The 20732-nt window shown below is 41.1% G+C and overlaps 1 protein-coding gene across 1 annotated transcript in view; it reads right to left on the reverse strand.

The window, feature by feature from the left end:
* Positions 1 to 20732, reverse strand: part of MYH15 (myosin heavy chain 15) — a 208390-nt gene that overhangs the window by 22480 nt on the left and 165178 nt on the right. The window contains 8 exon segments of the mRNA XM_049857882.1: positions 5872 to 5895; positions 8836 to 8937; positions 11387 to 11511; positions 13907 to 14069; positions 14071 to 14257; positions 17818 to 17918; positions 17920 to 18005; positions 19338 to 19477. Coding sequence (XP_049713839.1) covers positions 5872 to 5895; positions 8836 to 8937; positions 11387 to 11511; positions 13907 to 14069; positions 14071 to 14257; positions 17818 to 17918; positions 17920 to 18005; positions 19338 to 19477 — 928 coding nt within the window.

Consider the following 20732-nt stretch of genomic DNA (forward strand, 5'->3'; position numbering starts at 1 on the left):
AGCCACTTGTTTTGTTATGGGACATCCTTAGCCAAATCTGAGACTTCCTAAAGGAAGGTGTAGGGCAAACATCTGGATCCTTAGAGTAGCTAAGAACAAAGAAAATACACCCTTTCAGACAGTCATAATATTTAAAACAATTCAAATGATGAGAAATGTCTAGACAAGGTAGGAAAGAGCCACCTAGTTTAAAACAAGTCCTGAGATCTAGCAATGCTGCTCTAATGGCCAGGAGATGCTAAACTCTCCTAGAAAAACATAGCTTTCTTTCTCCAGAAGATGGAGAGTACAACCAAAGACTGGCTGAGAAAATCAGTTGCTGAGTGACGTTGAGTTTACTTCAGTACTCCTTCCTAACACCAAAAACCCCATACTGAAACCAAATTCGCAGAATGGCAGAAGTGGAAGCAATAGCTATGTGTTCGGGAAGGCAGTGAGAAGACTGGGACCACAGCAAGCTTCCTTTCCCAGCCCTCCTGCAGTTAGGTTGCGGCCATACGTGTTCAGGAAGGCAGTGAGAAGACTGGGACCACAGCAAGCTTCCTTTCCCAGCCCTCTTGCAGTTAGGTTGCGGCCACACAACTGAATTCTGGCCAATGGACCATGGAAAGAACTGATGTGCACCGTTGCCATAAAATTTTTACTTGTGTGATCCTGCACTCATTTTTCCTGTCTGTGGCAAACTTGGTGGCATGTATGGAAGGCAGTGGCATCACAAGATAAAAGGAATCCAGGTTTTAATGACTCTGAAGAGAGGGACCATCCTGCATCCTAGTTGGATTGGGCCCAGCAATCCGACCACACTGGACTCTGACATGAGCCAAAAAAATCTTTCATTGTTCTAAGGCTCTGACTCTGTGGCACTGGGTTTGGCTTTTGGTTTTGGAGTCAGGACAGTTTAACTTCTGTAACTAATTCATGCCCTGTAAGCTCACCCCATGAAAGAGGGTCACGTGCTGGACAGGCAGACAAGGCTGAGGGAAGGAGAGCCTTCGATCCTTCTTCACACAGCCCATGAGCATAAGTAGCAAAAATGTATTTGTCTTGCGTCAGAATTAGATTTCACGTTGAATTGGCATTGAGAAGACTGTCATCAGCTTTGAGGCCAATCAGGAAGGTTTACAGCTTGCAGGGGGATAGGAATGTGGCCAGAGTTTGGAGAAGGGGGATAAGTAGAAGTGCCACTTTTCATGACCAGCTTCTTGTCAATGGTAGGGGGAGGTCCCAGAAGTAGCCATGGCAAATACCTCTTTCCAGTTCCAGAACCCAGGATTAGCACTTCTCCTCTGCCAGCTCCATCTACCAGCTCCACAACATGAGGCAGGTCTCTCATGCCTAGCCTCTGGCCCTAGGCTTTTGTTCAGCTCCCAGATCAGAACCCTATAGGGATGCTGGTATGTAAAGTTAATAGGCACACTCACACTCAATATCACCAGAAGCTTTACGACATTCCACTGTCTTAGGTTGGAGAAATTCTCATTTTTTTCACAGCTCATTCTCCCTATACAAAAACACTAAAACATGACTAAACCCAAGAAAGCCAAGCCTGTTGCCATCGAGTCAATTCTGACTCATAGCAACCCTATGGGGCAGAGTTGAACTGCCCCATAGGGTTTCCAAGGAGCACCTGCTGGATTTGAACTGCCGATCTTTCATTTAGCAGCCAAACTCTTAACCACTACACCACCAGAGATCCCTAGCCCATTCAAATCCTCTGCAAGAAATACATTTTACTTAAGGAGTCAAATGAATGTTTTGAACTGTACTTTTTCTTCAGTTGTTTATGAAACTTCATGAGTGCCTGCAAATAAGTAGAAAGTGCTATGGTTTAAGATGCATGGGTATAAAACAGGCCTGAAGAATGGCTGCTGGACAATCAACACATTTCATGCAGAGTCAAAAAATGAAAACTTCCTTGAGTGCTTTTTTTTTTAAGAAAAATGAAGCACTCCCAGCCAAGGACAATATAGTAAGAAGTTTCCTTTTTTTCTGAAATGGGAACCACAATTTGGGAAAAGAAACCAGATTGGGGGAAAAAAATCAGAATAGAAACTTACAATCAGAATAGAAACTTACAAATTAATTAATTTTAAATTAATAGTTCAATAGGTCATTTTTCTCTTGCAACACTGCTCATCTCTATTGGTGAAGTGTGGGATTTTTCTTAATTCTAATATATCTGACCCAGCTTTAAAATGATCAAAAAGACAAAAACCGATGGTCAACATCGTTCTCGATGGAGAGAGGCTGAAGACATTCCCCTTGAGAACAGGAACAAGACAAGGATGCCCTTTATCACCACTCCTATTTAACACTGTATTGGAAGTCTTAGCTAGAGCAATAAGGCAAGAAACAGAAATAAAGGGCATCCAAATTGGTAATGAGAAAGTTAAACTGTCCCTATTTGTGGATGATATGATACTAAGAAAAGTCAAAAGACTCCATGAGAAAACTACTGGAACTAATAGAAAGATTCAGCAGAGTAGCAGGATACAAGATAAACATAAAGAAATCAGCTGGATTCCTATACACCAGGAGAACAATGAAAAGGAAATCAGGAAAACAATACCATTTATAGTAGCCCCTAAAAAAATTAAATCCTTGGGAATAAAAGACCTATATAAAGAAAACTACAAAACACTACTGCAAGAAACCAAAAAAGATCTACAGAAATGGATAAACATACCACGCCCATGCATAGGTAAACTCAACAGAAAATGGCAATTCTACCCAAAGTGATTTACAAATACTATGCAATCCAATCCAAACACCAACAACATTCTTTAAAGAGATGGAAAACCTTATCATTAACTTCATATGGAAAGGGAAGAGGCCCCAGATAAGTAAAGTATTACTGAAGAAAAAGAATAAACTAGGACTCGCACTACCTGACCTCAGGGTCTCCTATACAGCTACCGCAATCAAAACAGCCTGATACTGGTACAATGGCAGATACATTGACCAAGGGAACAGAATTGAGAACCCAGATGTAAATCCATCCACCTATGGTCACCTGATCTTTGACAAGGGCCCAAAATCCATCAAATGGGGAAAAGATGATCTTTTTATCAAATGGTACTGCCAAAACTGGATGTCCACTGGCAAAAAAATGAAACAGGGCCCATACCTCACACCATATACAAAAACTAACTCAAAATGAATCAAAAACCTAAATATGAAGCCAAAAACTATGAAGTGCATAGAAGAAAAAATAGGATCAACATTAGAGGCCCTAATATATGGCATTAACAGGATACAAACTACAACCCACAACACACAAGCTCTAGACGATAAGCTAGATAACTGGGATCTTCTAAAAATTAAACACTTATGCTCATCAAAAGACTTCACCAAAAAAGTAAAAAGATAACCTACAAACTGGGGAAAAAAAATTTTGGCTGTTACAAATCAGACAAAGTTCTAATCTCTAAAATCTATAAGAAAATCCAACACCTCTACAACAAAAAGACAAATAATCCAATTAAAAAAACGGGCAAAGGAAATGAACACACAATTCACCAAAGAAGACATTCAAGTGGCCAACAGACACATGAGGAAATGCTCACGATCTCTAGCCATCAGAGAAATGCGAATCAAAACCACAATGACATAACATCTCACCCCAGCATTACTGGCACAAATTAACGAAACAGAAAATAACAAATGTTGGAGAGGCTGCGGGGAGATCACAACTCTCGTGCAGTGCTGGGAGGAATACAAAATGATACAATCATTTTGGAAAATGATATGGAGCTTCCTTAGAAATAGAAATACCATATGATCCAGCAATCCCACTCCTAGGAATATATCCTAGAGAAATGAGTCGTCACACGAATATATATATCGACTCGGCAGCACTGGGCTTATATATATATATATATATACACACACACACACCCATGTTCATTGCAGCATTGTCCACAATAGTAAAAAGATGGAAACAACCTAGTTGCCCGTCAACAGATGAATGGATAAACAAGCTGTGGTACCTACACAAAATGGAGTATTTCGCAATGCTAAAGAACGATGAATCTGTGAGGCATCTCATAACATGGATGCATCTGGAGGACATTTTGCTGAGTGAAATAAGTCAATCACAAAAGGACAAATATTGTATGATACCACCACTGTAAACATTCATGAAAAAATTTACATACAAAAAGAAGCAATCTTTGGTGGTTACCAGGAAGGGGATGGATGGGGATGGAAAAACACTTAATAGACAATAGATAAGTGGTAACTTTGGTGAAGGGTAAGACAGTGCACAGTACTGGGGAAGCCAGCATAGCCTGTACAAGGGAGGGCCATGGTAGCTGCATAGATATATCCAAACTCCCTGAGGGACCGAATTGCTGGGCGGGAGGCTGTGGGGACCATGGTCTCAGGGAACATCTAGCTCAATTGGCATAAAAGAGTTTATAAAGAAAATGTTCTACATTCTACTTTGGTAAGTAGCATCTGGAGTCGTAAAAGCCTGTGAGCGGCCATCTAGGATACTCCAACTGGCCTCACCCCTTAGAGAGTAAGGAAGAATGAAGAAAACTAAAGACATAAGGGAAAGATTAGTACAAAGGACTAATGGACCACATCTACCACGGCCTCCACCAGACTGAGTCCAGTACAACTAGATGGTACCTGGTTACACCACTGACTGCTCTGACAGGAATCACAATAGAGTGTCCTGGACAGAACTGAAGAAAAATGTAGAACAAAAATTCTAATTCATAAAGAAAGACCACGCTTGCTGGCCTGACAGACTGGAGAAGCCCTGAGAGTATGGCCCCCGGGCACACTTTTGGCTCAGTCATGAGGCCACTCCTGAGTTTTACACTTCAGCCAGAGATTGAACAGGCCCATAGAACAAAACAAGACTAAAGGGGCTCACCAGCCCTAGGGTAGGGACTGGAGGATAGGAAGGAACAGGAAAGTTGGTAACAGGGAACCCAGGGTTGAGAAGGGAGAGTGTTGACATGTCGTGGGGTTGTTAACCAATGCCATACAACAATGTGTGTACTAACTGTTTGATGAGAAACTAGTTCTGTAAATCTTCATCTAAAGTTCAATTAAGAAAAAAAAAAAGATTAACAAGATACTTTGCAAACTAAAATCCATGTCCAAATTTGAGATCTGACTTTTCAAAGACACACTAAAATATTTTACTTAGAAATGGGGAGAGATTTAAACACATTTTTCTCGCAGAGACTCAGACAATGAGGGAAATTAAGACAGATAACACATATAAGTTGTAAGCATGCAGCCAAGTTTGACCTTACTGAGTTCAGAGGAGCAGACTATATGGAAGGAAAAGATAACTGAGCTTACAGGTGTCCCCGACTTTTCCAGTGCTCGCTTTACGTCACTTCACTTTTAGGAGAGACCTACATTAGTATCTGTTTCGTCTAACAGAAAGAAATCTGAAGAGGATTTTTGCTTTTAAGAAAAAAAAAAAAAGGCAAAAAGCAGAATAGAATTCAGCCTTTGTTTTGCAGTGAGCCCTTGAAGAGACAGCACACTCTGAGCAGTGAGAGCGGCGTCTCAGACCTCCTTCCCCAGGAAGGACGCTCAGCATCTCAGCATCAAGTTGCCATAGTTTTGAACTGTGCCTGCGAGCATCTGTGCTTTACCTCGATTTATTTTGTGCTTCCGCTAGTAAGATGTGCCTAAGGGCTGGGAAAGCTCAGATGTTTTTCCCATCTAAATTAACGGTAATTGCTTCTTCGCTTCACGCCATTTTGGCTAAGGAAAGACTTCATAGGAACGTTCTACTTTAAGATAGCTGAGGAAACCTGTGCTAGATACCTGAGGCTGTAGGCCAGGTTGGGCAAACCATTAGCTGGTTTGGACCTAATCTGGCCACACCGATCAGTGTACCTATTGTCTATGGCTATTTTCCAGCTACAACTACAGAGTTGAGTAGTTGTGACACGACCATATGGCCCACAAAGTCGAAATATTTACTATCTGGCCCTTTGGAAGACAAGTTTTCCTAAGTCTTCTACAAGTAACAAACCAAAACAAACAAACAAACGTGTTATGACAGATTGAGTAATTTCAGTGCCTCTCTGGCTGAGTTCAGGGAGAGCAGATACAGGCCCCATGTACCCCGGCTCTGGGGCCAGCATGATGACCCTCACACATTTCAGCATTTTCTTGAATACCAGAGCTGGGGACAGTGGTATAGTTGGTGGCCCCTGAAGGTCAGGATGTACTTGGCTGACCTGTGTTCAGCCAGTTCTGAGCCTTGCAGTAGGGCAGTCACAGGCACCAGTTAGCTTCAAGCTTGCCACTGACATTCTTCCCCCTTTCCTGCATCTAGGATGGAGAGGATGAAGGCCAGTACCAATACTTCTCCTCACCTATTCTGTCCTATAGGATCTCTGTGAGTTGAAATCGACTCAACAGCAATAAGTTTGTTTTTTTGTTTTACCATCGTGACTGCACCATAACTTTTAGTTATGGTCACTATAACTATTGTGAAAATTAAAAAAAAAAGCTCTATCATTCATAAAAGTTTGAAAAGCCCTGATTAAGCTATCAGGCACAGCATCTGGCAAACATTGGTGCTCAAATAGTTGTTGACCAAATGAAGCACACCACACACACCAGCTCACACTGTCATCACCAACAGCGCTCTCAATCATCCTTACTCAGTGTGAGTCCTCACCAGAATGGATGGGAGATCTTGGCAGTAGAGAATGAGTTGCCCAGTTTGCTGCACTAGCAAGGTTTTGCTTTGGCCTCTATGTCAAATTTCTTGTGCTTTCTTGATTCCCTTCAACTTCCTGGGTGTCTGACCTGTCTTGCTGGGCTCCTTCAGTTTCTGAAGAGTTCTGGAAGTTTTATGCAGATGTAGGACCTCAAGCCTCATCTTGTCCTCAGGCAATATTTTTGTTCAGTCCTATAACTTACCTGGCTTCTGAAATCTTATCCTTTGCTCACCTTCTTTTTCCTGGAATTCTATTCAATTTCCTTAAGATCCCTTTTACCACTAGCTCTGATGTCTGATAAGTGCTTCCTCAGATTAAACCAAGGCAGTCTGACACAATCAGTACTCTCACAGGGCAGAAAGGGTCTGGGACAGAATCCGGGATGTTTTGTAAGATGTGTTCATCTCCCCTTTCCAGCTTACCATCATAGTTACTCTGAGTCATTAATTAAAACTCATGAATAGCTCAGCCCCTCCCTCCAGACCTCCCCTTCCTTTTTCAGCCTCTTCCCGGCTCCTGTCTCGTCTTCTATTCTCTCTTCTCCCAGCCCAAGCTGTTTGGATCTCTGGCTTCCTTTGCACTAAGATTATTATAATTGGCGAACTGCTCTCCAACATTCAGATGTACCTGACTAGACGCAGACTCTCTGAGGATTCATTTTTCCTCCGCTCAGTTTATTTATAGGCACAGATTTGATGTTACTGAAATCAGTTGGATTTTTTTTTTTTTTTAACTACACAAGGAGACATTCATTTTTGTTCCTCATGGAAGGTAGTAGGGCATATATCAAAACCCAAATGTTTCTGCCCTTCATCAAAAAAAAATCTTTTAGACACTGACTCCAAGGCTTAAGTAGACCTGAATTCCTCACCACAGTTAGTCTTTTAGGGGGAAGTGCAGGTGAATGAGAGCAAAGAGAACTCGCATACAGAGGACCGATTTGGCTTGACATCCTCATTAAAAAATTGACCCCCAAGGGACTTTTGTCTGAAAATAGGCTAAAAGAAAGAGGTCAGTTAAATTGGACACGCTAACAGATTTTTTTTAAAAGTTGTTTATCAAGCATTTGAGTTGCCAGTTGAACTACAGACTCAAAATTATTGTTGTTAGCTTGTGACATTGACTTAAGGGAACAGATGAGAGAGATGATATAATTATCATTAATTCCATGTATTTATCATTGTGCCTTTGATCTATGGAGCGCGAAGTGCTTTGCCAACATCAGCTGACTGATCTTCCTCACCACCTTCTGTGACGTGTAGCTGGCTGCTTTCATCCCTCACTTCACTGAGGAGCTAAGAAATGGAATGTCGAAAGTCATCAGCTTGTTATGATGAAGACAAGAAAAGATCCTGCAGCCCACGAGTCCTGTCTAATTCCATTTCCTGACTCTTAAGACTCAGTGACTTCAACAGGGATGCAATGAGTAGATCAGCTCTTGGCTTCTGCCCCTCTCCAAACGACCACAGGTAGGGGCAAGGAGTATGTGGAAACTTTACTCTCATCTGACATTAATTTTAGTGTATAACATCAAGTTTTTTTTAATTCTTTTCCTCCCCAGGGTTCAGCGTTATCAGTCAGTTTCTTGAATGCCCGAGAGAGACTTGATATAGGGAGACCCAGATAGTATACACAGTCCTTATGAGTAATTATGGTTTTCAGGTTTATTATCTTGAGCCTTACATGATGCTCAAATATAATAGAATCATAAAACTTGGCAGTAATTATATAGAGGTATTCCTTTATATTAAGAAGCCCTGGTGGCACAGTGGTTAAAGTGCTCAGCTGCTAATTGAAAGGTCAGCAGTTCAAATCCACCGGGCACTGTGGTGTGTGGCATTCTGCTTCCATAAAGATTTACAGCCTTGGAATCCATACAGGGCAGTTCTATTCTGTCCTATAGCATTGCTGTGAGTCAGAATCAACTCAATGGCAATGGCTTGAGTTATATTAATAATTGTGACTTTATTAGAAAGATTGTAGTACAGGTTAGAATGGTTACTTTTTTGGTAATGTTCCAACCGGGGTCATAAAACTAGCCAAACACAATGAGCTCTGTTCAGTCAAGGATTCTGAGATATGCAACTGTTGCTCTTTAACATAATTTTAAATATCAAAATTTTTATACTTCCTCATCTTTCTGTGAAAGCTTTCTTTGAAGTTCTGCTTTGGCATCCAAGAGTTTAAGCTGGAAACAAAGAATCTTACTTTTGTTACGTTCTAGAGCTCCCTGAAATACATACATAAAAACACTAAATTAAGTTCATTTTTGGACAAAAGTTTGTTTGTTTTTTTTTCTCTTCAAAATATATGTCACTGATATAGCTCTCTTTAAAGTTTCTGGGAGAGGTCTTTGGTTCAAAGTCAGGTCACTGAAAATTGGAACAAAACGAGAGACAAGCTATGACTTTAGTTTGTCATTTCACTTATAACTTTGAGATTCTTAGGGATTTCAACTCTAGTCAAAAAATCTAGAATTCTAAGCGTTTTTTAAGTAGGAAATTGCAATCTTGTCTGTGACTGTCTTTAAACTTTGCAATGATCTCTCTTGACTTTTTCTGATGTGTTCAAGCTTGAAGATGAATCAATAAAAATATCAAAGCTAGAGGAAGGAAAATGATAGATCCAACATGGAATCTTTTATTTAATTCTGAAGATCATACTTTAAGAGGAATAGAAGAAAAGTTGAATGAATTCAGAGAACAAGCAACACGATAGTGCTGAAATATTGTCATATGGAGAACAAATATGGGAATTAGAATGTGCTTGGCACACACTACTCCAAGTGAACAATTATCACCGTTATTGTTACTGCTACTACTACAGATGGACTTGCTTTGACACATAGGATGTCCGCTGCCCCTCTGAGCACTTAAATATACACAAAGCTATTATTACCACGGATGTTATAAAGGTGACTCAATTTAAAAGTGTAGGTTGTCTAAAGCTTTAAAGCCTGTTTCAAAGATAAAATTCATATAAAAGAAGAAACAAAAACACACACACACACACTTGGAGGATACTGAAGAAGATGCTTATGAAGGCCACAGGCGTGACGACAATCTCCTGGCCAGTTAACTATGGACAGTCCTGAGGGCAGGAGCAGCTTAGTCCACACCACCAGAAGTAAACACTAAGACTGAATAGCAATATTAAAAACAAGAAAGATGTTGGGAATTTTAATATGGCTTTAGGTATTCTTTGCTGTTTTCTCAACACTACCTTCAATGTAAAAGAAAATAAACCCACAAGAAATGCTAGGATAGCAATTTCCTCAGAGGGAATGGTGCAGTTCCTTTGGGGTAAACTGTCACCTCTAACTCTCTAGAATGCACTGAGAAAGTAAATCTTTGGAGAAAGTGACCTGAGGTACCTTGAGTTTTGTGGTTTAAAAAAATTCTGATAAGCTTTCTCATAAAGACTCGCCCAGGAAAAGAAATAACCCAATTTATAAATACATGTCCAAGCTGATTTAAGTATTTATAGATGTGAGTGAAGATAGAACTTGAGAGAATGTGAATAGAGTATATGCCATCTGGTGGTACTAAACAGTATGAGAGCTTTGGCCTTAATGTCATTCTTACCTTCTTAGATGTGGGTGTTGGTCAGTTTAATACGCTGCGATGCCTATATGTTATGCAGGACTCAAATTGTCTCTGCCCATCCTATTTCTCACTGGTTTCCTACGGCACCTGAAATTTCTACCATGAAAGTTACCTCTTTGCGTTCAGGCGTTGGCTTCAGAAAGTCCCTAGCTAAGACGGCTAGAGAACCAAAGGAACATTTGAAAAGTGACCAAGGAAATGAAAACAGTGTTCGCCAGTTTTACAAGGTTGGTAGGAGTCCCAGTGATACCAGTTGAAAGGATTCTGTGTAAAATGTAGAAGACCTCCAAAAACATTTATGAATAACAGGGTAAAAGCTGTGCCCAAAGCTGCCTACTTGACAGCTTTCTGTAGAGACGGTAATATGAACACCTCTCCTGCCTGGCAAGTTTCCTACAGACATTCAATGCTGACATCAGAGAGCCATCCTTTCGATCTTATTTTTCATTATTGTACCTTCGAAAAGCCTCCTGCCTAAAACTGACTACCCATGCCTTTTATTTTTATTTTTTTATTTATTTGTTGTTGTTGAACTCCCATGACTTTTAAAATTCATTTTCTCTCCTGGTGTGGGGCTGGGGGTAGGGGTGGACTGGATTTTAATGCGACTAGGTGCTTATTCCAAGGGTGGCTCAAGAAGATGAAATTCAGCTGTGAGAACGAGTCTTCGAAGGGTTTAACCATTTAATGAGCATGACAGTACAACATGTTTAGTAGTGAGGGTCTAGGCACTGGAGATAAATTGGCGAACGATTCAGACATGGTTCCTGTTTTCATTACCATCAAGAGATTTGTGTTCATTATTATTTATCTTATAGGGTCTATAGGGTCACTGTGAGTCGGAATCGACTTGACGGCACCGGGCTTATTATTTATTCTGGTCTTAGGGCCTCAATTTCCTCATTTGTAAAATGGGGACAATAGTTCTATTTACATAAAATAATGAATACCAAGCAGTTTGCATGTGCCTAGCATGTAGTAAACACTTGAATATGTGTCATTGTGTTGTTGTTGTCACTAGAATACAGAACTGCTTTGTCTTATGAATGAAAACATTTCTCTGGGAGATAATACCTCTGCTTCTTCCAGTACCACTTGGACTTCAGTCTTCTCTTGTTCCATCAGTTTCTTGACCTTTTCCATTTCACTTAAATTCTTGTTTCCTTTTTTAACCTGGTTTGTCAGGTCAGAAATCTCTTCTGGAGAGAAACAGGAGAAAAGTAGTGAAAGACACTGGTCTGTGACCCATTACCTCAGGTACAACATACTATTCCCAAAGGCCTGCTGGGACCATGGCCACATGGCCCTTGGTAACTTGACGCAGGGCCACCTCTAGCATATATAGAATTAGAAAAAAGCATCGCTTCTTTGATGCGTTTTTCTACCATCTGCCAAAACATTGTCTACAAGTGCCTCACGTGGTATTGTGCATTGGACAACCTGAACAACTCTACACAGTGGTCCTGCTCATCAGAGCCATGACAAATACTGCCAGTTTCACTCCAAGATACAGACTTGGAATCCCTGAAATTTCATGGTGAGTTCTTAGTGATCAACTCCACAAATGTCCTTCAGCTACCATGGTGTCAGCTACTGCTCCACACTGGGACAGGGGCTTAAAACATAAGCTGAGTCATTTCCTGCCAACACTCAAGGCATGAGCCCAGATATGACAAATTCGGAGGGGCTCAGGGAAGACAGTGGCTTTAGCTAAAGTACCTCATGGCTTGTGGCTAGTCTCTCCTGTAGACAAGCCTTTAGTCACAAAACCTCTGGCACCTAATATTGTTCCTGTCGGTTCTGGCGTTTCATGAAGGAAGCCTCTGGTACCTGGAATTACCCTATAGTCCATAGGCGGTGGAGTAGGCTCAAGGCTCACTACATTCCTCTGGCTCTAAGATCCTGGGTTATGACTTCCCTCACAGGGCTGTGATGTGATGTTACTAAACCCTATGGCTGTTGAATTGATTCTGACTCATAGTGACCCTACAGGACAGAGTAGAACTGCCCCCAAGCATTTCCAAGGAGCTAATGGTGGATTCAAACTGCCAACCTAATGGTTAGCAGCTGTAGGTCTTAACCACTACACCACCAGGGCACAATGATATGACTAGATTTTTACAAAAACAATTTAGATTACAATTATCGTGTGAGTAATAATCTTTCTCTAACAGGCCTTCTCCAGAAAAGAGGTTCCAAAAGAAAGCTGGTGCTGCTGGTTTTCAACACTGACTGCACCTTATAGTAACCTGGACAGCATCCGTGAGAGACCTCTGCCCCAGTCCCAGCCCGACCAAATTATTCACATAACTGACCCAGAAACTCTCGGGAGGGCCTGGCCAGCTGTGTTTACCAAGTCTTTCCGGTGGTTTGAGGAAGGTTAAGTTTCATAACCACTGTTCCAACACCTCTCACATGCCAAGTCAGGGACCTGATCATGCACCATGAAGGTCAACAGAGAAAGCGAGTTTCACTGATGCTTCCAGTAGTAATGAACTTGCTTCCAGGGTGTCTCAGGGTTTTAATGCATGTCACTGTGGGTAGTAGAATAAGTTGGCAACCTCTTTGAAAGTCTGTTTGACACTCAAGGTACAACGAACCTCAGTTAGGACTTTTTTTTTTTTAGTACATCTTATTGCAGTAAGTACTATGGAAAATGTTAAAATATATCTGTAAGTTTATATGTAATGTTTCCAACCCCCAAAGACAAGTAAAGATCGATTTTATAAAGATACTGATAATAAAAGGCAATAATAATGAACACTAAAAAAAAAAAAAAGTATTCAACTTACTTCAGAACCCACTTATGATGAAATCGCCACGGAACCCCATTGTAAGTTGGGGACTACCCATATACCAAAATTTAAAAATTCATTCCTTTAACCCAGCAATTTCATTTCTAGGGCTCTATCCTACTGAAATATTTTTACATGTGTACAAGTATATGTACAGGGGCGTATAATAATAGGCTGTTCATAATTGTGAAAAATTGGATATAAAATTAATAAGGTCTAGTTAAATGATGATAATCATCCTCATTACGAAATACTATATAGCTGTTCAAAAGCACGTGGTAGGTCTCCACATACAGGCATGCGAAGAACCACACGGGGAGGTGGCACAGCTCAGCAGCTAAGTGTATATCCTGGGGCCAAGCTGGCTGGGCTGGAGCCCCAGAACTGCAACTTATTGACTGTGAATTTGGACAAATTACCAAACTCTTTGTGACTCAGTATAACTTCCAGAGTAAAACAGTGAATAGTTGAATGCCTGGCATATAGAATGTGCTTTAGAAACATCTGTTAAGCTGGAAAATACACCATGTACTTACTACATTCTTAACAATGGCTTCCTTTAGAGAATAAAACAGGCTAGAGGTAGAAAAAGTCTTATTTTTGGAATTAATTTAACAAAAAAATAACTTCTGTGGTTAAAAAATTTCAAAAAGCATTGAAAATTGAAAAGTTAGAGCATGAGTGGGAACCTGCACTGACAACTCCAAGGCCCCTGCCCACAGAAGACAGCCATGCTCTTGTAGCCAGGCTCTCCCACAGTGCCTCGCTCTTGTCTCAGCCCCTGCTCAGCTCAGAGTGCCTTGGAGGTTCTTGTTCTCCCTCCTGAGTGTCTCCCAGCTCACAGTGCTCTCCTCATTTGCATGCTTGAGCTCAAGGAGTTCCTTGCTAAGGGCTTGGGCCTCCTTCTGAGAGATGTCCAGCAACATCTGAGCCTCCTCGTGCTTTTAGTTCCAGGCAGCCAAGGGCCTTGTCCGAACGCCACTGCTTCTGGACCAGCACCGCTGCTGGGGAGCGTGCCTTCCCAAGGTTAGGCAGGGCATCCCCAAGATGAAGCTGCAGTCAGTGCCTGGTGCTCTCCAGCGAGGCGTTTCTAGCATTGGCTACCTCTCTGGCTCCAGCAGACTCCTGCAACCTAATTGCCAGCTTCTTCCTGGGAAGAGGAGACCCAAAGGGCAAGTGAAGCAGCCTTCAGGGTCTACCCAGTATGTCCTTGATTAAAGACAGTGCTTGGGTACAAAACAGAGTGGCCTCTGAAGTTAGCTTCACAGGGGAAAGCAAAAGCAGCTCATGACTGCAAATGACCTCCTTGTGTCTACAGAGCTGAAATGTCTGCTCACCGTCGTCCTCTGGCTCCTGGGTCCACATGCATTTACCCCACCCTTTGGCAACCTGGACTTGGAATTCAAGGCCTCTTTGAGTTACTGTATTTGCTTACCCTAAACTTTTAATAAGCAATGCAGGTTTTATTATTGATGATTTCAGAAGAAATGGAAGAAAAAGGAAGTTTGTATTGACCAGCCCACAGTAAGCATATCCACAGGCACATCTAGTCTCTAAAAGGCCTCCTTGGCTGGGTTGCTTCCTTCCGAGGAATGCTCTCTCCCACTCATTCCCTCTCCCTCAAATGCAGATCCTAAACATTCTGGCAATACCCTTCTCTGAACATTTTTACTTCCTCCTCTACTCCCCCAATTGATGTGTCCAGATTCGTGCCATCAGTGTGCTCAATTATAGGTCCCACTGCTCTTAAAAAAGCATAAGCAGCAGGTATTTTAATCCCCGTTGTTTGTTACTCCAGCCTCTTTTGGGGTGGAGTGCTTTATTAAAGTGTTCCCTCTACCACTCACATAATGCAGTGCTCTTAGGAATTCTAACGGATGAAATATGTTTTCTCACTTACATTTCCTGCAGGGACAAGGGCAATCCCATTCTTACTCATTTCTATACTCCATAGATGAAAGGTACTGTATGTACCAAAGCTTTTTCTTTAATTTTTATTGTGGTGAAATATCTAACATTTTCCATGTCAACCGTTTTTAGCGTACAATTCAGTGACATTACGTTTGCCATGTTGTGCAGCCATCACCATGCGCTTTTCCGAAGTTTTCCAACATTCTTAACAGGAACTCAGTGCCTCTTAGGCAATATGCCCACCCCCCTTTCCTCTCCCACCCACCCTGTAACCACTAATGAAATTTATCTCTGTGCATTTGCATATTCTCCAATATTTCATGTTAAGTGGGATCATATTTGTCCTTTTGTAGCTGACTTATTTGACTTAGGGTGTTTTCAAAATTCAAGTCGGGTTCATTCCTCTTTGTGTTTGAGCAATATCCCATTGTATGTATATACCAATATTGTTTATCCATTCATTTGTTCACAGACACTTGTTCCCACCTTTTGGCTATTGTGAATAGTGCTGCAATGAATATTGGTGTACAAGTATCAGAGTCCCTGCCAAAGCTTTTTCTGATCCACTGTTATTAAGGAAACCCTGGTGGCATAGTGGTTAAGCACTATGGCTGCTAACTAAGAGGTCGGCAGTTCGAATCCGCCAGGTGCTCCTTGGAAACTCTATCGGGCAGTCCTACTCTGTCCTATAGGGTCGCTATGAGTTGGAATCAACTCGACAGCAGTGGGTTTGGTTGGTTTTACTGTTATTAAACAAGAAAAAGGTCCTCAGAATTAACATGTATCACAAAACTAGCCCAACAGAACAACGTAGTCATAAAGTGCATTTGTTGTAGAATCCTGCAAAAAACAATCTGTGCTCAGCCTCCAGGAAGGACCTGGGCTCTACCAACAATTCCTTGCTCACTAGTTTTCCAACCATGCTCACTTCACTTCTGTGATCCATTCCCTGAACTGTTAGGAGGAAATTCTGTTTACCACGGTCTCTGAAATTATTACACATATGTTAACTGCCTTAGGAATGTCTGATAGGTGCCAGATAATATGAGTGTTACTTCCGGTGACCAACTGTGCTGGTTTGTCTAGAAATGAGGGGTTTCCTCAGGGTATGGGACTTCCACTGCTAAAACTGTGAAAGACCTAGTCAAACTGGAATGAGTTGGTCACCCTCATTTCACTGGTAACTTTGTTCTAGATTTAATACCAGCAACTATTTAACTCCCCAACCGTAAGCACCTAGGATATGTGAGTGGATGTGGGAGGTTAAGAAACCAAAGCCCTATCTTTGGGGAATTCGGAATTTAGAGGCAGTAAATTGAGTTTACAGTGAACATGGTTCTGCTAAACTAACTCAATAGGTGAAGCCAAGCCTGAAAATCAAAGCAGGCAGAGCCTTAACCTTTTAACTTAAAATACAGGATCTTAGGATTATTTTTGTAGCTGTCTATCTCCCTGATGTGATTTACAGTAAAAGCATGATACAGACAGACCTTTATTTATCTGATGGTCAACTAATTTTAAAGAAGGGTGTTGCATATTGCCATATTTTGCTTTAGTTATCATTTACCGCAGAACTAGTTTGAACAAATCCATGTAGTCATAAAGCAGTCTATATTCTTCCCCTCTTTTTTATCCCCCAAAGAAACCATCCAACTGAATGACAGGTAGGCACTTTCACCTAAACGTTTCGATCATTAGAAGGAATTTTTTTTTTTTTTTTTTACTTTGGAAGCAAATGCCATATTTGGGTAGGAGGAGGCATTTCAGTTCAAAGCCCCACTTTTCAGGAGCCCAGAGTTTTTAAAACTGCAGGTATTTTTAGTGTCTGTCATCCCAAAGTCCTTTTTAAGTTACCTTGGATACAGAGTTGGATCACTTTGTACCCCTTCTGGGGCAGAACAGAGGGACTGTTTAACAACTGTACAGCAATGCCTCTCAAAGATTTAGGTAAAGAACTGAGAAACGGTATTTTTGGTTGAATCTAAAGAGAAGTATATTGATCTGCCCTGGATTTTTGCCAAGCTACCAAAGCCAGGGACACATTCTTTTGAGTAAACCTTTAATGATTATAAACTGGAGTTAGTTTGACACTCTCTATGATAGATACACAACTCCTTGACCTCTAAGCAAAATGTTTCAGTACTAACCTTTGTAACCAAGTCTTGATTCAGCTGGGCCCCAAACTTCTGTAGTTCCTGCAGAAAAAACTTCTGAAGGGTTCATGTGGAGCTGGCTATGAAGTTGATTGTCTAACCTTGGGGGTGGCCTGGGGATAATTCCTTCTCAAAGCAACACCTGTTCCACAAGGCGTGATGACAGATCCTAACATGTTTCTAGCTATCCCTCTCCATCTTTCATAGACCACTTTTTAGTCTGCAAGTTGTAGACTAGAGACACGATGACTTTAATGTACAGAGCCAAGGGCATACATAAATCCAATTATTTCAATGCCCCAAATGAAATATAGGATTTTAAGTGATAGCCCATTTTTAAGCCATAGCTCAAAATCACATCTATGAAAACTTCTCTTTTACTCCCAAGAAGGGCTTTCTTTCTCTCCTCAGGACTCCTTTATAGCACCTATCACTTTGAACTATTAATTTTTTTTTTCTTTTTTTAGCCCCTCTTGAATGTGCACTTCTTGTCAATGGTGACTATTGCAGCCTTGGGCTTGAACTTATTCATACACTAAGCAAAGATTGGTTAAGTACATACTACAAGGCTTTGGAGACATAGTCAGTGCTCTCATACTCCTCAGTGTAACTAATTCCAAGTTAAGGACAACCTTGCCCTACTCACTTGCTGTCCTCCAAGTCTTCAGTTCCCTGGATGGCATAGTTTTTGTACTTCTTTCTCCATGGCACCATTTCAGCATTTCTTCTAGAAGAGGCCAGTTCAGCTCAGCTTGGCCTCCTGCTCTTCATTGTATGGATCTCGAAACAGGTCACAGTCATACCTAGCTAACTGCAGGGCATGAGCCAGGGCACACACATGAGTAAGGCACCACCTCCATCAATAATGAAAGGCTTGAAAGTGGCAGGACTTTTTTCACATAAAGTTAGTAAGAACCTACCACAAGCTGAACATGAACTTAGTAAAATAATACCAGGGAGAGAATTTGAGACAAGGGGAGAAAGAGTAGAGAGTATCTGATTGCTGCTGTTAAAAGAGAGGAGAGAGTTCTATTTAAAGAAATGCCAGACTGACTATGTGGGCATCAACAAAAGACAGCCATAGAGTCCTAGAAAGAATGAAGCATGCAAAGGTAACAAAGAGATCATCCACTAACATTTAGACAATAAAATTTATATTTAGCAACACGTAAGGCTCAGATCTTGTTTGGACTGGAAAGAACCACTGAGGTTTAATCTAGTCTTTTCATTTATTCCATTGATGTGGAAAATTCAATCTTTTCTTTCACATGTGTCTTAGGCTGGGTTCTCTAGAGAAGCAAAACCAGTAAAGCATATATAGAGGCATATATATCAAGGAAAAGGCTCACACATTTGTAGAGGCTGGAACTTCCCAAGTCCGTGGGTCAGGATAGAGGCATCTCCTAATTCATGTAGCTGCAGGGGGCGGTGAACCCATGATCAGCAGGTCAGAGAGCAGGGTTCTTGCTCAAAGGCTGCGAAGATTGACAAATCCCAAGATTGGCAGGCAAGACTACAGATAAGCTGCTAGCTCAAGTCCCAAGAACTGGAGGTCAGATGAACAGGATCCAGAGCAAGCAAAAAGCCACAAGCCTTGCCAGAATGTCCACTTATATTCAGTGTAGGCCACATGCCCAAGGAAAACTCCCTTTCAACTGATTGGCTACTCACAGCAGATCCCATCATGGAAGTGATCATATTATATCCAATCTCATCATGACTGACTGAGACTACAAGGACTCCAGAGGTCATGGTCCCCAGACCCTCTGTTAGCCTAAGACAGGAACCATTCCCAAAGCCAAGTCTTCAGACAGGGATTGGACTGGACTACGGGATAGAAAATGATACTGTTGAGGAGTGAGCTTCTTGGATCAAGTAGACACATGAGACTATGTGGGCAGCTCCTGTCTGGAGAAGAGATGAGAGGGCAGAGGGGGTCAGAAGCTGCCCGAATGGACAAGAAAATAGAGAGTGGAGGGAAGGAGTGTGCTGTCTCATTAGAGGGAGAGCAACTAGGAGTATATAGCAAGGTGTATATAAGTTTTTGTATGAGAGACTGACTTGTTTTATAAACTTTCACTTAAAGCACAACAAAATTTTTTTACAAAAGAGATGGAATTAAATTAAAAGGCAGAATTAGTAATTGCTAATTTTTTTTTAATAGAATTATTACTTTGGTCTCCTTTTCCAGTTGCCCTCTAAATTCTTCAATCTGCTGAGCAAAGATGCTCTTTTCCCTGGAAAGTTGATTTATCGGAACCTCCTTTTCTTCCAGTCTCCTTCTAAATTTCCCTACAGAAAGATTTCACAAAATAAGTTTATCATGGTCTTCCTCCTTATCTATTGCCTCTCTCACTTGATTATTGACTTTAAAGGCAACCAGAATGGCTCCTGCCCACATGTTTTTGATATTTAGAAAGGGCAAGAATCCAGTTATAAGCAGAACCAAGGCTAAGGCTCCAGCAGTGCTAACTGTCACTGCTTTTACACCATCAGTACCAACTACAACAGAATGAAAAAAAGCAAACAGCATCTCAGTGTTAGGAGGAGGCCCAGAGTCCATGGGTCACATTTTGAGAATCTCTAAGTGAAAACCTTGTATTTAAAAAGATTCTGAAGCATTGCAAATTTATTAGGGAGTTGAAGCTAATATACCACATATCTTATAGAACCAGAACCCACTTAATGTGGTTTTAATTGATCAGATTTACTCTCTGCCCCCTTTGAAAGCTAAGTAAAATAAATTGATGAAGTGTGAGAAAGAAACATTGGTTTTAGGAGCAAAAAAGAAGTAAAATCTGAAGCATAGCTCCAATTAGAGAAGAGGGGGCTTGGGTAGGCATATAGTTAAATTTTAATTTACATAAAAGCTAGAAGGTAAGGATAAGAATTAAGGCAGGAAGAAAAAGGTCCTGTATTCTATGCAGAATTATCATCACAGACCCACTTTCATTCCACTCACTTACCCACCAATTTCCTCATCAAAAAAGTGAGTAGAAAATTAATGCTAGTAACAAGGGGGAGGCAGGCAATGCCTATCAGAACAGTTTTTTCTGCTACACTTCCTTCAGGGCCAACATATAGACATTCCCCAGCTTTGTTTCTGGGCTGTGGAGTCCACACACAGGCTACACCCTAAATGGCACAAGAGATAAAATTGGAAGTTTTTATAACAAGGCAAAGTGTCACACAGCCTGTTGGCAGCATAAGACAAGTCCTATTTAGTGTCCTGTTAGAACAAAAAATACATCCCTCTTTATAGAGTTTTTTTTTTTTTTAATTTTTCCAACTCTTGTGAATTTAGCTTCTTTTTCAGATTTAGCATCTAGGGGCAGAGGAGGTGTCCACTGGTAGAGGGTGGCATGCAGTCCAAATGGTCATCCTCACTTTAAATTTCGTGCCTATGAGCACCAAGCTCATATTGCTTATTTTCTTTGACCTGTGGGTTCCACCTCTGAGAATATATTACTGAAAATAATTCTAAATACAGAAAAGTGTCTAGTTACATGCTTTTCATAGCAGAGAAACAAGTCAAGTAACAGGGCATGGTTAAGTACAGTC

This window comes from Elephas maximus, chromosome 18 (assembly GCF_024166365.1).
Source record: "Elephas maximus indicus isolate mEleMax1 chromosome 18, mEleMax1 primary haplotype, whole genome shotgun sequence".
Taxonomy (NCBI): Eukaryota; Metazoa; Chordata; class Mammalia; order Proboscidea; family Elephantidae; genus Elephas; species Elephas maximus.